This window comes from Monodelphis domestica, chromosome 1 (assembly GCF_027887165.1).
Source record: "Monodelphis domestica isolate mMonDom1 chromosome 1, mMonDom1.pri, whole genome shotgun sequence".
In the NCBI taxonomy this organism is placed as follows: Eukaryota; Metazoa; Chordata; class Mammalia; order Didelphimorphia; family Didelphidae; genus Monodelphis; species Monodelphis domestica.
The window spans coordinates 143207946-143225325 of NC_077227.1; the positions used below are offsets into that span (position 1 = coordinate 143207946).

Here is a 17380-nt window from a genome sequence, read left to right on the forward strand (position 1 = left end):
AGAATTTTTCTTAACAATCTCTGGTCATTTTGCCTGCCCCTAACACGAGGTAAGGCCCATTTTAGGAGCTAAAGTGAAATACAATTATAAATCCCAACTCCCGCATTTATAAAAATGTGAATGGAAGCTGGGAAGTTAATCCCAGGGCATATAGTACCCCTATAAACTCCCCCCAAAAGGGAAGCATCTCTCATTTATACTCTTCAGCTCACTTTACAGAGGTTTGGGTTTTTCCTAGACTTCTCTGACACATTTTTTTTGTAATTATATCTAGATTTCTAGACCCCAAATAAGTTTTACTTTGTTTAAAATTTTGTTTAGCAAGGTTGAAAGATTTGCTACATTTGTAAAAAAATTGTGACATATATCAATCAGTTCATAGGCTTTAAAAATGCCATACAGCAACTCATGTGAAATATGATAGTGAGTTTGTTTGCTATTGTAATTAACTGGACTATTGAGAATTTGGGGGATACTGATTCCTACATATTTGTACTAATTTTCTTCATAAAAAATGTTACTTTGTGAAATTCATTTGCTTGTACTCACAGTAGATCATGGCCAGATATGAAGAGGAAATGGATTTCATTTTTGGTAAGAAAGCCTTGTATTCTATATTTTCTTAGCTGACACAGTGTGTCAATGATTAGAAGCTTTATTTTTATTTTTAAAACTCTTTTATTATATTTTTCTTGCATGTGCAATATGCTATTTCAGTATTTTTTCTCTCCTTTTTTATATTTGGAACACATCACCAGCATTAAGATTTTCTTTAACCTTTTTGATTTTGCAGTAATGTAAGTTTAAAATACATTTGCTATAATGGCAATGCATGCCCCACAAGCTTGAGACTATAAAAATGATGCCACTAATTGTTTAACAAAATTATGGGACATTGCTTAATGATTCTGTCTGATTCCAGGACAAGATATACAAAAGAGCCATTGCATAGGGCCAAAGGTAAAGCAATCCAGGATGGATTGATGTACTTCTAAGCTAATACAAAGGACTTGAACCTAGTGTGAAGACTCAAGGTTGCCATGCTTAACATACATTAAGACATAGGCCTTCCTTGTATCCACACTCACTCTGAAAATACTTACAGATGAGTATCCCAAACTTGGCTCCTATAATCTGGTGCCTTTTCTGTCTTTCATAGTGTGGCAAACTTTCTGTAGTCCTGGTTACTGACTGGGTAAATGCATCATTGCTTAGATCAATTTAATTGGGCCCTGATTCAAGGACCTGTTATAGATTTACTTTTCCTTTTCTTGGAATTTTTACACATAAGACTTTGATAGTCTATATTTTCATTCAGAAATTTTCTTTTTTATTTGGATTTTTCTGTCTTTTAATTTCTCTTACCAATTGATTCATATACCTCATAACTCAGCCATACATGCCTAAGTGATCCTGTGTTTTTCAATCACTCTCTTCATGGGGAAATGTAAAAATATTATTATTTTAAATTTCAAAGTTTAAATTCCTTTTGCAAAGAATTTTAGCTTAAGAAACATGCTACCTCTCCAAGTCCAGAAACTGAACTGTTTGGAGAAGACACCATGAAGATGCCTCCAGACCACAAGCTGCATGAGAAGATCAAGAATGAACTTTGACTTTGGGTGTGATTGATTGAACATTTGTTTGTATTTATACTTTCATGCCAAAGGGGACTGCCCCCTAACTGGTTTTTTGTCAATGCATCTAACAATTATTAGTTTTGTTCTTTTTTCCTCTTATCCTCAAATTATTGTAAGGTTTAAGTTGCTTATGTTTTCATGATCCTTTTGGGGAAAATCGTCCCAATAGGATCAAACAGGAAAATGTAAAAATGAAGATTTGAACCCCAGACTTCAATCCCCAGAAGTCCTTGGAACTTCCCAGAATTCACCAGAATCTCAACCTAAGTGAGAGATCACAAATCATTATTTAAAGGGGCTCTCCGCCTACTCACACTCTCTCCCTACTTCTGTTTCTTAGCACACACAGCTCTCTACCTAGCAGGCATGATGTAGAGTAAGTGATTGTGAATGGGCTCTGAGCCTAGACATGTCCTTTCTTATTTTGTATTTTTGTATTTCTTAATTTTAATAATCTTTAATAAATCTCATAAAAACATAATACTTTTAGCAGAGAAACTAATTTTAATCTTAACAATAGGAAAAGGTTAAGAATCCCCACAATAGGATAAACACAAACTCCTCTACTTGGCATTTAAAGTCCACTTACCAACTGCATCCAGTTTATCTTACCAAAATTACTTCTTTCTACTGTGTCTCATGATTTCTACATTGTGGTCAAAATGGCCTACTTTACTGTTTATTTCTTAAACTCAGAATTTCATCTCCCACCTCTGTGACTTTGAACTGCCTATCCACCATGCTTAGAATTCTCTCCCTCTTTATTCTATCTATCAGAAGCATTAGTTTCTTTCCTTCAAGTCTCTACTGGGGGACAACTTCTTAAAGGAAGCATTCCATGATTCCATAGTTGTTACGAACTTTTCCTTCCTTAAAATATCCTATTTTATCTTATCTTTTATATTTACATTATATAAATACAATATTTTCCAAGGAAAATATGAGTTCCTTGATAAAAGGAGCTTATTTTCATCTCTAATGCCTAGTACAATTCCTGAAACACAAGTTTTTCAAATGTCTCATGAATTAATCCTCTCTAAACCTCAAAGTGTACTGGTTGACTATTTCTGTATGAGCTGCAGTTTGTTATTCCTTAAATGTGGTGCTCAAAATTAATACAATATTCTAGTTCTGATTTGACTAAATTTAACTTTATGAATATCTAATGAAGGCACTACAGATATTAGCTTGTTGAAAAGAAAATTTATTGGTGACATGATAATTAAGTATTTGAAAAGTTGACTTGAGACTGAAGGAATCAATTTCTGTTTGGTCAAAATGGGTGGAATAACATTAGAAATTAGAAAGAAGGAGATTTCTGTTCCAAGTGAGGAAAAACTTTGAACAATCTAGGTTTTCCAGAAGGGGAATGGGATCTCCTTGGAAATAGGCGATAGCTTGACATGTGTAGTTTTCAAATAGATTTTTGGTGGCCACTATCAGTGGATGTGTTATCAAGAGAAAGGGATGTAATTTCAAAAAACTGCAATAAACTCCAATAAAGCATTACCTCCCAGGGACAAGGAGTAGTCTCAGTTGATAAATTTAAATACACAATGTAGGGCTAAATATCAGTCATAGTCCTCCTTTGCTATGACCTCTGTCTCTGAAACAGAACACAGTGATGGTTTTACATATACAACCCAGGGAGACAGATTCTGCTGGTTCTCCTATTTCCTCTTGCACAGGATTGAGTGGCTAGTAATATCTGTGTACTATATGTAACACATATGTGACATGAGTAAATATGAAGTGTATGTGTATATGTATAGCATACATGTATATATTAAATCTATGTATTATATGCATATGTGTAAAACTTATGTAAATAGATTACTTATGTTTAATTTTACCTATTGTTCAATGTATTTTGCATAAGTAAGTTTGATGGTTTGGCTTATTTTTTGTAAAACTTATGCAATGCTGTGTTTATTGGTTTTTCCAAAATTTTTCTCTAAGTTTGATGTTTATGCATTGTAATAGCAATAGAATTTTATGTATTAGTTGATAAGAGTAGTATTTTATGATTTTAATGTTTTTCAAGTATTTGTGTTTATCTTTTGATTTTGATGTTATTTTCTTGTTTTGCTTTTGCATATATTTGATCCATATCTTGAACTTTGTAATTGTTCATTGTATACTTTCCCCCTTTCCTTTCCTTGATTAAAACCCTAGAATGGAATAGTATTAGATAGGATAAGATAGTTGAGTGTAGGTTGTTTATTATTTGGGGTAGAAATTTTAGTTTAAGGAATATGTAAGTTTGTTAAGTGAACAAATGCCAAAATAGTGTTTTCAACACAATTTCAGCTTTGTGCAAAGCGGGGACTGTAGTTAGGGATTTCTAGCAGGGCATAACAAGACAGGCTGACAGAATGGGATGCTGCAAACCAAGATTCCACAGAGCAAAGACTGGGTCAACATTCTAATCACTGGGTAGCTGAGAGACAGTTGGGGACTGACACTTGGGAACTGGGAGTCCTTCTCTGGAAGAAAGAGAAGGTGTGAAGGTGTCTCTCTCTGAGGGAAAACAACTTTGGAGCTGCCAGGGAATTGGACCATCTTTAAGGAGGGGTTGAGTGAGTGATTACCCAACACTGTTGGACAGTACATGTGTGTTAATCCTCATTCCCCCTTAAATCCTGTGAGGACTCTTCATCCTGAGGCTTTTTGACTCAAAGGAGGACTCATGTCATGAGAATCTTGGGCCTTGTTGACTTTATAAATCCCTCTTTATCTTTAATTACTCCATTAATTAGTTAGGTTAAGATAATTTAGAAAGTTTAAGGTTTTAATATTTGGGTGGGGTTAGAAGTAAGTTACTCCCTGATTCCCTTGTTTTCTTTCTCCCTTTAGTTAAATAAACTTTTATTTTATATTTATATATAGTTTTAACCCTTCCTTTAACCCTCCCCATAACAGTGTACACATGTACACACATGCAGATAAAAAGCTCAAGAAACTGAGATTACTATATTGATGTTTCCCTGTTTCATTAATAAATTCTACTTGGATACCATCCTTTATTTTTTCCCTCAGAAAACTTTTTGTGCAAAGGTAATAATGTATAGGCCACTACATCAGCACTTCAGCACTTTTCTTCCAGGTTAAATGCATTATAGAATAACTGAACGGATTTTGATTCAAGGAGATAGGTTCAAATCCCAGATCTTATACACATTAGCTAAATGACTTTGGGTAAATTAATTAACAATCCTTGTGCCTAAATTTTTCATCTGTGTAATGAGGGAGTTGGATTATATGACCACCAAGGCTCTTTCTATATCTAAACCTATTGTTCTATATGAGTAGATTTTGATTAACATTACTTTGGAATAGGCAGATGGAAAATCCCTTAACATGTGCTTCACTTTTTGTTTCTTCTGCTTCTGAATCTTATCCTTCTACTTTGTGCTAATAAGAGTCCATTTATAGGGGGCAGCTGGGTGGCTCAGTGGATTGAGAGTGAGGCCTAGAGATGGGAGGTCCTGGGTTCAAATTTGACCTCAGACACTTCCCAGCTGTGTGACCCTGGGCAAGTCACTTGAACCCCATTGCCTAGCCCTTACCACTCTTCTGCCTTGGACCCAATACACAGTATTGACTCCAACACAGAAGGTAAGGTTTTTTTTTTTAAAAAGAGTCAATTTACAGATGTTTGCCAGACCTATATCCTTTCAATCCCACTGGCTTTCTTCTTCAGAAAAAGAGAAAATAATAGGTGATTAATAAATGATTGTTGAATTAAATTTGGATGATAATCAGAAACAAGCTTCAGTTGATGATTCAGAGAAGCAATAGAAAATGTATCCAATTTCAAAGTTGTCATCATGACATACTCCCTCAAAATGTGGAGATATTAATCTAACCAACTTTTGAATTCTGACCCAAATATTTGTGACCACACCACATACACCATAATAATAATAGAAGCAGAAATTCAAGGCAAATTAAGTTGTAGTAACCACTACACTATCCCAGTTCTTAGCATAACATGCCAAATAGAGGCAATAAATCAGTTAATTATGACTACTGTCACTCATACTATGCACCATGCCAAGATAGGTCTCCTTATCTTTCAATATACATAAAATAATATGCCTATTTTCTTATAAACCACAGAATTGTAGTCTATGACTGTCCTATTCAGTTGTTCTGCTTTATAGAATGTTTTAGAGAAAACTTTTCCAAGTTAATGGTGACCATTCTGTGCCTCTCTCAATTCCTGTCCCACAACATTAAACTCCCCTAAAATTATGAACTATATAAAGAAATCGGTATCCTTACTATATTAATAAAACTTCATTATTATTATTCACCAAAGAAGGCATTACTCAGTTGGGTCACCAAACATGGTGGAAAATGGCTTTTTTATTATTTACAAAAAATCAAATCATTCAAAATAATATCCCAGCACTGAAGATGGTACAAAAGAATGTGGATACTGAAGAAATTATAAGTAGTTCCAAAATGATTTTCAGCAAGGATAGTATCAATGGAGTAAATATACTGTGACCAAGGTGACCAGATTTGTAAATAGGAATTTTGGTTTTATATTTAAAGAGATATGGACTGAAACAATGATTTCATTGGTTTAAGAAACTCCTAGAAGAGGAAACTCCCTCTACCAGTTTAGGTCTACACACTATCTTTGGAACTTACTGCTTTTAAAATTGGTCTATTGAAGTTATGATTTTCTATGGGTGATATGTCGAGCATATTTTAGAAGCAGGACTTGAACTCAGATCTCCATGACTCCAAAACCATCTCTCTAACCTATTCATTTAAAAGAGGAAAAAATCAATGTCTTTTTATATTTATTCTTTGTGCCTTTTAGTTGGTAACATTCAAAATTACGTATGTTCTATAATACTGACTGAAGAGTTTATTCATTTTTTCATGGTCTAATGTAGGCTCTCCTAAAATTGAATCTAAGGATGTAGGCTTTATTCCAAAACATCAGCCTCCTTCCTTGGATACATCCATTATTTAGTTCCTCCACCTATAAGATACTTCCTTTCTACTTCACTGACCCACTATGAGGATGTTTGAAGATAAGGAAGATAATATCTATAAGGTTTCTTTGGGCCAGTGTAGACACTCCCACCACAGCAGATGTTCATAGTGGTTTCTAGAAAAGCCCATGACTCAAAGACTCTTGGCTCAACCAAACCAATCTTGTTAGTAAAGCACAAAATACTTCACAACATTTCCATTTTCTTTTGCACAGGTTTGTCACTTCCATGTAATAGGAGAGGGAAGGGCTGGTTTTCCACTCACCAAAAAAAAAAAACAAGTATATTTTTAAGCAAGGAAAAAATGTACTCTAACTTGAAATTGGGTCTTAAGGAGTGCACTGCACACCAGTAACCAGCAATGGAAGGGGAATTATGACATTTAACAAAGTTTTACTATATTTTGTTTGATGGATTATGATAAGGATTTGACTGCTAAGATTTTAAGTCCAAATCTAAAGTCCAAGATTTCTGTTTGTGGGAATTGTTCATATTGTAGAGCTAACATTTTCTATGCCTAGGGAGAGCTTTTCCCATCTTAGAATACAATTTCAGCCCAAAAAAAATGATTCAACATTCCTGTCATATAGTCAATCATCTCTTCCATATCTCTCCTCTCATCTCTTTCTGCACCTCTAATATATAAGTATATTAGTATAGATATTGGAAAGCAGAGCATGAATGACAAAGGAAAACAACAACACACACATACTCACACACAAAATTCTATTCCTAAAATGTCAACAGTTGATGGATATTTGTATATACCCCCAAGACAAGAAAATGATCTTTTCTTCCTGTAATAAAAATGACAAGCCTTGATTTTCCAACATACTCTTCATTCTGATCTGCTATTTCTCCTTTGATGTTTCCCTTTCCAAGAGTGAAATCAGCAGACACATAGACAGTAGTCTTCTCAGCTCATGCTTAAAACACTCAGACATCAAGATTCAGGATTCTTAATCCCTATAGAGTTTCACTCCACTGAAGTTGATGGAAAATCGCAAGCATCTCTAGATGAAGTGCCTTTTAGGTTAAGCTTTTACAAATAAAATTTGGTTGCTGCTCTCTAGACTTCAGTAGAAATTTAAGGAAATTTTTGTAGTTAAGCAAATTTTCTTACATCTTTGGCCAAATAACTGGGACGTGTGCACAATTTAGAAATAACAGGTGCTTTGGGATTGATACCCAGACAACCCCATGATATAAGCATATTATATCAACAAATATACATTTAATTTTAAAAAATTCTTGGGCTTATATCCTCAAAGTCTCTTGAATAGTACAAGTGCTAATACCTATTAAAGTTTAAAACTACATCAAGGTTTTTGGGACACTCCATATATGACAACACTTAACAAATAAGATCTATAAAAATGCAATATATCATAGTGATAGAGTTTTGGAGAATAATCTCTCTGTTCCCTTAGCAAATATTAAAATATTCATTTAACAAATTTATTAAGAACTATTATATGCATAGTTCATAAGCCACATTTCCTGACCTCAGATTTAGGAAATAACATTTACATTTAAAAGTTAAACAATATAAGACAACGGCATACAAGATAATCAATGCCAAATGAGCAGTATAGAGCATATGTTCTACAGACTCAGATAACTGACTAATTATGTCTTTATGTGTAATTCATAACATACACTTTAGTTTGAAGATACCAGAAACAGACAATTATCTCTAAGTGCAATTTTATTACAAATATTGTGCATTTTTTAATGTATAAGAACTATGGGGAAAAGTGCCTAGAGATGCAAGAAATATATCAAATATTATCATTTATGATCAGTTGAACTCATTCATCTGCCATGTGGCAGCATGAAAAAAATTTTTTAACTAAAAGAAAGAATAGTAACTATTTTTAGATCTTCCATCAGTTTTGTTTTTGTGCAAAAAACCACCACAATCATTTCTATAGCTTCAGATGAACTTACAGTTTTAAATACTTCTTTTTGGAAACATGATTTCCATTATACTTAAATACAAGTATATCATTAAAAATCCCCAGGAAAAGTAAGGAGATTGAAGTTAGGTTTATTGACATTTAAAATCATATGATGTATACAATTTTCAGACCTATGCTTACTTCCTTAATCCCTTCCTATTATTCTCAGAACACCAAAGAAAGATTTGTTCATTTGAAAAGAGCTCTACATTCTGAATTTTGGTTTTGGCAATGCAACCTCTAAGCCTCCTGGTGAATGTTTATGATATTTGCTAATTTTTCCTCTTTCTAAGTTTTCCACCTATTAACACAATACCCTGAATTCCTACCCTCAGGCAATGATCTCAATGTGAGGTCTACCAAAACCCAGAGTTATTGCAGATGGGAATTCTGAAGAGAAAGAGAGAGGTTCAGAATTGTTCTTTTGGGAATCATCTTAGTATATACAATGCATGTAAAGATTATTGCCATGACTGTGAGTGAATGAATGAAAATGACATTTATTTTTTGATTTATTAATTTTATTTGTTATTTATTAATTTATTAATTGACAACTGTGTGTTAAATACTGTGCTACATTTTAGGGATATCAATATTATAAAAAGAAAATCCTTAACCAGAAAGAGTTTACATTATAATTTGGAGAGACAACATACATGGGGAAATGGTGACTGTGGAAGAGATTTTGGTCCAGAGAATCACAAAAAAGGTGAATGGATCCAAAGGACAGGTGATTTTCATAATCTTTCCAATAGTATTGATTTGATTATTGTGCAAATTACTGCAAACATGCAATAGAGAGAAGGGAGGAATGGAAAAGGTATGCATAAGAGCAAGGCAAATATGTACCATGCCAGGGTAGACGGATATGGAAAATGATGTGAAATAAACTACATTTAATATTTTAGGGGAGTTTGCCATTTACTGAACCATCAAAAATTTTCACATACAGGTCATGGAATCAATATATTACTCTATAATGAAATGATTTATTATGCCATCACAGCTATTTAATTGCCAGTGTCTATCATGTTTGCAATACTGTTATACATTTTTAGCCAAAAGATTTCACAATAGTAAAAATTATGAAACTTTTGTAGAATAAACAAATGAACATTTTTTTAACAGGTAGCACAATTTTTCTCTTATACAAGTAGTAAAATAACTCAATAACAAGTAACAAAAGTCTCATAGTATAAGATAGCTCCTCCACAGTTTAGGCCAGTACCTAAGTACTGATGAGATAACAAAGAGGTTCAACCAGTAGCAGAAGATGAAAAATTAGTTAAAGACTATTCACATTCCTGATCAGATCAGTGATGTCTCATTTCAAGGCTAAATGATAATTCAATTCTCTATGCCCCCTTTTTTATCTTCAAAGAGAAAATGATAAATACTTGCAATTGTTCCAGCAGGGTTGTAGGAAGTTTTATCAAGGTATCAATGCAATAGAGATAAAGTTTAGAGAGAGGACTATCTGCTCAAGCTTAATTCAACTCCAAGGCTTAATTCTTACATAATTCTTTGATCATTTAACCTGGTTTTATCACCACCAAATACTTTTAACTGCTTAATTGCATTTGGCAGTGTGCTAAGCACTTGTAGAGAAATATATGGACTTAGTCTCTTTATCCTGGAGCTTCTAATCTATACAAGATGTGTATTTAACATTCATTCCACATTGAAAGAAGTTACCATAAGCACAATCTAATGTTTTGACATTTTTGGCATTTTATTTAAGGCAAATTTTAGTTATTGATTTTTTTAATTCAGTTAAGTTTTAGGGGTTTTTTTTTAGTTTGTTAATGGATAGAAACAATTTCCTTTATGACTGAATATTCAAAAAATTGTCTTTAAAAAATGTCCAGAGTATTTACCCTCATGAAATCTGCTATGCATAAACTATGGAAGCTACTAAAGTATCACTGTTGATTCCCAGGACAAAATCAACTTTAAATTATTGTTCTAATTTTGTAACTCACCCACAGTGTCACATGGTTCGTCTTTGTGTACACAGAAGTCTGTCCTAGAAAATAAATGCAGCAAAGTCAGATTTCTGCAGATCCTTCAGTAACAAGATAGAAACATGCAAGCATGACACCACTGCTAATTAATCACCAGTGTCTACTAGGGTTGCAATGTTGTGATACATTTGTGATTTGTAGCCAGAAACTTTAGTAACTGTAAAAGTTAAAAAACTTATGTAGAATAACCAAACCAAAACTCTCAACAAGTAGTACAATTATTCTCTCAAATACATATTATGTTCCAATATTTTTTACTTCTCTTCATATTTGTTACATATACTACTAATCTGTAAGCTCCTTAAGGAAAAATCTTATGTCTTCTTCCACAACACATACTATTAAATCCAAAACCTTTGCCTCATGGTCGTTATATGAACAAAACACTCCATGGCTTAGTTCCAGGAATTTTATCTGATACTAACCAATGCCTGGAATGCTCTTTTTCCATATCCTGGCTTCCTTTAAGTCCCAACCAAAATCTCATCCTTTATTAACAATCTTCTCCAACCCCTCTTAATTCCAGTGCCTTCCCTCTTTTAATTATTTCCAATTTATCCAATATGTAGCTTGCTATCCTGTATATTTGTTTACATGTTGTCTTCCCTCATTGGATTATGAGCTCTTTGAGGGCAAGAACTATCTTTTATCTATGCTTGTACCCCTAGTACTTAGCTCAGTGCTAGGTACAAAATAGGAAATTAATAAATGTTTATTAACTGATGGAGTGAGTGTAAGTAATATTCATTCTCGGCTTCCAAGAGACTACTACCACCACCAATATTTATTAAATGAACCAGACACCATGGTAGGCACTATAAATATGAGGATCAAAACTTACATTGTCTTGTTGGGATACACAGATAACTAAATCCAAGGTAATTTAGTGTGTGTGTGAGGAGAATGAACACTAATAACCTAAGTAATTGGGGAAAGTTCTTATGCAGGAACTGATTCTTAACCAGAGACTGAAAAGGAGTGGGTACTCCAAGAGTTGTAAGTTAGGAGGAAGATACCCTGTGCAGAGGTATAGAGGTGGCAGACAGAATGTTACAAAAAGGAACATCAAGTAAGTCAGTTTGACTCAACCATAAATTGTGTTAGGAGGAATAATGTGAATTCATCATGGAATTATTATTCCATAATATTAGAGCAGTGATAGTAAACCTTTTAGAGATGGAGTGCCAGGATCTACCCCCACCCCCAGCCCAAGTACCATGTCTGCCCCCCCAAAACCGATTTGCCTTGGCTCTCTCCACCCCTGAGTGCCAGCTAAACCCTGTCCTTCCCTCAACCCACACAGGGGAGGAAGAAAGTGCTCCCCATTGGGCTGCTGGACATAGGGGTGGATGAAGTGAGGAATGTCCTCAGTGAGTGTAGAGAGGGGGAGGGGAGTGGCCTGAGTGGTCTGCTCCCCTTCAGTTCTGCCACCTGTGAGCTGCTCACTTTACCCACTGTGTGCTCCCATTGAGCTGCTGGGCAGAAAGACAGATGATGTGAAAAAATGTTGCCAGGCTCAGTGGAGAGGGGGAAAGGGAGTAGCTCTGCCCCAATCCTTCTGCCTTTCTAGTAACAAACTCTAGGGTGGGGTGTGGCTGCTTGCCTATAGAGAGTGCTCTGTGTCCATCTTTGGCACCCATGCCATAGGTTCACCAGCACTGGGATAGAGCTTGATTGTGAAGAGCTTTCCCTAGACTTTCTGAATTCAGTATTGTCACCAATAAAATGAGTAAGTTGTTATCATCACAGCTAAAATTATATAGTGCTTTACAGTTTGCAAAGTACTTTATAAATAATATCTATTTTTATCTTCATAAATATCCTGAGAGGTACGTCGTATTATCATCCCCATTTGCGAATGAGAAAACTGAGTTAGAGCTTAAGAGATTTGGCCAAGATCACACTGCTAGTATCTGAGGTCAGAGCATAATACAGGTCTTTCTGACCAGGTCCAATGTTCTATCCACTGAGTCACCTAGAAGATTTTTTAAGTTCTTTATAGCTCAATGGTTTAAACAGGAGTTTTATTTTATCCTAAAATTTAAAAAGCAATCACTGAAGCTTCATAATGAAAAAGGTGGCATAATCAGAGATATGCTTCAAGCATATTAATCACTTTTGTGGCAGTAATCTTCATGTGCAATGTGAATGAAGAGATAATTCTTCAAAGCATCATTCTGAATCTCTTTCTCTTCAGTAATCCAAGTGAAAGTAGACCTCACATACAGATCATGATCTGAGGGCAGTGGTATGAAGGATGGATTAGAAAAAAGGAAAAACCAGAAGCCTAAAGATCAACTAGGAAGCTGTTGTAATAGTTCAAGTGAGATAATAAGGATCTTAACTAGATATTATATGAATTGTTTTTTAAAAAGGAAGAGATGAGAAATTTAGCAAATGATTGGATATGAAGGGTGAAGATAAGGGAAGAGTCAATGACTGTCACAACAGTAGATAGTGAGGACTGGAAATTTGACGTAAGTCTCATGGTACCTTGTCTATTGTTTTTCCTTTCTCCATGATGACATGGTAATGAATATACAGAATAGATTTGACACTAGGAATTGTATATCTTGTAATCACAGAGTTGTCTAAAAGGCATCAAAGGCTCTAGTACCCTTTTGGATCTGGGAAATAAGAATGTAAACAGACACATAACAATTTGGTATTAAATAGTATTCATATGTGCTGCAAGGCTTAAGAGGAAACCCAGTTTCCTTCTCATCTTCTTCCTTATTTAAGCAGTTCCCAGCAAAAAAAAAAATGTGCATATCTTCACATGATTTATAAATGCTAGAAATTAAGCTGCCAGGATTGATCTAATAAGGATTTTTAAATTTTGATAATGAATTTATTTTATGCTTGTTTCTCCATTTCCAAATTAAATTCAACAATCAATTATTTAATGTCTATTATGTATATGCCTTGCAACTAGAACAATCTTCTGCACAGACCTGATTGATCAAAGAGGGTATATGAAGACTGGAAAGATGCAGGGTGCAGGAGGGAATGGAGGTGAAGAGGGAAATGGAGATTACTTTTTGAAGAGCTTTGAATTTCAAACAGAGGGTTTTGTGTTTGTTCCTAGAGGTGATAAAATTCAATAAATGAATAAACTTTCAGTACTCAACTCAGCATATTCTCTCTCTTTGTCCTAATATTTTGAGATTTCAATGTACATATAACTGTCTACTTAAATGAGGCATGGTGCCTGAGGACATTCTTCACATGCCCTACCCCTCTGCCCAGCAGCCGAATGCAAGCACTTTCTCCCTAAGCTCTCTGGGGTATTGTAAGAGAGAAAGTGCTTGCATTCGGCTGCTGGGCAGAGGGGTAGGGCATGTGAAGAATGTCCTCAGGCATGTGCCACACCTTTGCCAATATGGCTTCAGGTCATCAACTCAAGCTAGACTCATTTTTCTCCTTTAAAAAGCTTGACCTTATAGTTAACCATGTCTAATTTACTCTGATATCTAACCCTTGAATCTCCTGTCAATCTTCTCATTAGCCTTCTTCTCCTTTCATAACTCCAAAAATAGATCAATTCAGAAAAAACTTGAAGTCAAATCCTACTTCAGTCACTTGCTAGCTACATAATCTTGGAGAAGTCACTTAACTTCTGTCAACCTCAGTTTACTTATCTGCAAGATGTATATAACAATGGCAGAACAGCAGGGTGGTGTACTTAGGTAGAGGGCTGGACCTGGAGTCAAGAAGAACTGAGTTCAAATTTGTCCTCAGACACTTACTAGTTATGTGGTCCTGGGCAAGTCACCCCATTTGCCCCAGTTTACTCATCTATAAAATGAGCTGGAGAAGGAAACGGTAAATCATTCTAGAACCTTTGTCAAGAAAACCCTAAATGGGATCAAAAAGAGTTGAACCCCAAAACACTAACAAAATAGAATTTACTTGTTCCTGATGTTATTGTGAATATCAAATGAGATTTCATATATATTTGTGTGTATATATATATATGTATATATATATACACATATATAACATACATATATCACTTTGAAAACCTTAGACTGCTATTTATTATTGTTTTTGTTTTACTACTACTATTGGATTTTGTTTAGTCATTTTTCAGTCATGACTAACTTTTCATGACTCCATTTGAGATTTTCTTGGCTTAGGTATTAAGATTAAGTTTGCCATTTCCTTCTCCAGCTCAATTTACAGATGAAAAAACTGAGGCATACAGGGTTAAGCACAAAGTTACACAGTCAGTAAATGTATGAGGTCAGATTTGAATTCAGGAAGGTCCAGCACTCTATCCACTTACCCACCTAGATTCCCACTATTAGAATATTGTCTTCCTTTTTCAGTCCTATTCTATTGCTATACAATGTTTGTGTGACTTCCTCCAGTTATCATTTTGCCAGGTCTCTTGCCACATCTCCTGAAGCTATCGCCCTCTTTTCAATCACACCAAAGACATTCCTAATTCAAGGTATTCATTCCATCTCATCTGGACTACAATATCTTCCTAACTGATTGTCCTACAACTAATCTAACTATCTTCCCTGTTACTGCAAAATTAATATTCTTAGAGCAAAGATCTGAACACATCCCTCCCTTATTTAAAAAATGCTTCTATATCTCCCTGTTACCTTGAACATAAAATTTAAGCTTTTGGCATTTAAAGTTTTAAATCAAGCTCTGTCCTGATCATGTCTTACTCCCTCCCATGCTTTCAACACTCCAGTCAAGCAATAGTCCTTGCTAGTATTCTTACACATTTTACACCAATAGTACATGCTATTTCTCTTACACATCATTGCCTTCTAAAACTTTTGTGCCTTTATATAGGCTGTCTTCCCCACTTCCCCCTGCCTGACCTCCCCCTACTCCTGCCAATGTCTAGAATGTTCTCATTTCTCAACTCTGACCTCTTAGAATATCTAACATCCTTCAAAGCTCAGCTCAAATGCCACTTCCTTTAAGAGGCTCCACATTATAACTTATTTGTCAGTACTCTCCAACTTTCTAAAGTCTTTGTATTTATTTTGTAAGTATATTGTATTTATTTGTGGACACATAGTATCTTGAAATAGAACATTAGTTACTTAAGGCTAGAAACTTTCTTGATTTCATCTTTGTAGACTGTGATCTAACAGTATTTGGCACAAACTTCTTGTCAGTTGTGTAAAAGAAACTTATTAAGAAACAAATGAATGCATGAGTTGCTTCTCCCATTGGCAAATAATAAAATTTGATGCCAAAGGAACAAAACTCTAACAATTCAATCTCACACATCAGCATAATGAGGAGGAAATTTGGGGAGGTTTTTAGCATCATCACCATTATTCTATGTAGGTGATGTATTCTATCTGTATACTTGTGAGAAAGCTGGCCATACTGTTATGTAATAATACTTCCATTTTTGGAGAAGCAACAAAGACAAGTGACAAAAACAAATTACTATATACCTGAGAGTGCCAATGCTGTTGAAATCCAACATAAAGATAGGAAGCAGAAAATAGATGGGAAGGGAGGAGGAGCAGCAGGATCCTTTAATACTGAAGAAATCTTAATGACAACCATCTGCAAAGGAGAGTGGATGAAGGAGAAAGAGGTTGTGTTTTTAGATTTGGAGCCAAGGAGTAAGAGAGAAGGGGAAGGAAGGAGCATTAAGATGAAAACAAGAATCAAGGCGGCTATATTTCCTGGTACTTCATTTCATTCTAGGCTAATATTGCTTAATGAGTTTTAAAAAATTAAACAATAAAAAATTAAAAATATCTGATATTTGCTAAGTATGGCATTGGCACAAAAACCCTTTCCAGAACTAGAGTGTATTTAAAGGTTTATTATTTTACATCAGCTACAGTACCAAAGTTGTTTTCACCCTGATAACAGATAACTAAACTATTAGAAAGTGGCAAGGTGCCATCTTTGGAAAAATCTGTCCCAAGGAGACTGAATAATGAATAAAGCACTATAGTATTTTTGCTTCTTATGTTCTACAGCTCCTTGATAAAGGAAATCTGGTGGTCTGAATTATGTAACTCCATACTCCAGTACATTTTGGAATGCAGTATTATATCTCAGAAAGGCAGATGGGATTATCTCTTTTTCCTCAAAGAAGGCAAGCAGTTATAATCAAATAAGGGATGAAGATTATTTTATTAGTTTGGCCTGAGGCCTCTCCTGCTTTGGCTGAATACAGTCTCAAAATAAATAATTGCCAAGAACAGTATTCTTTATCCTGATCTATTAAAGTAGTATTAATTTTTTTTATCCTCAGAAAATGGGATGCAAAATTTTCTCCCTGTTAGATTACTTACCCTCTAAAGAACCCTCTTTTGAATTTTTCTATTCATTTTCCCTTTGAAACTAAAACTCTGGGAAATTTACCAAATAACCAACTTTCCTATTCTGCATTCATTTACATGGCCAGTTTGGAGCCGTCTGTGTCTTCTCACCAGTTTTTGGAAACCTGATAGAACTACCCATCATCCTCAATAGATGTATGCTAAACACTCAATACATTCAGTGCTATTATGGTGATGATCATATTTTATATATTGTTTTAGCTGAGATCATATAAAGCATTGCTTCATTAAAGGACCAAATAAACACACACATATGCCCATGTGTGTGTATATATGTGTATATGTATTTACATAAACAAATATTATATATAATTTACTGAGCACTATGTGGAGTTAAACCATAAGTTGAAGGAGAGCAATGTGTAAAGGGATGTATACAAAGAGTCACACAACAGGACT

The 17380-nt window shown here is 34.7% G+C and overlaps 1 protein-coding gene across 2 annotated transcripts in view; it reads right to left on the reverse strand.

Annotated features, from left to right (window-relative positions):
- Positions 1–17380, reverse strand: part of ADAMTS17 (ADAM metallopeptidase with thrombospondin type 1 motif 17) — a 588524-nt gene that overhangs the window by 410411 nt on the left and 160733 nt on the right. For both annotated transcript variants that reach the window (XM_001372954.4, XM_016426268.2), the window contains exon 7: positions 10599–10642. In XM_001372954.4, the coding sequence (XP_001372991.2) occupies positions 10599–10642 (44 nt within the window). The remainder of the gene's footprint in view (positions 1–10598; positions 10643–17380) is intronic.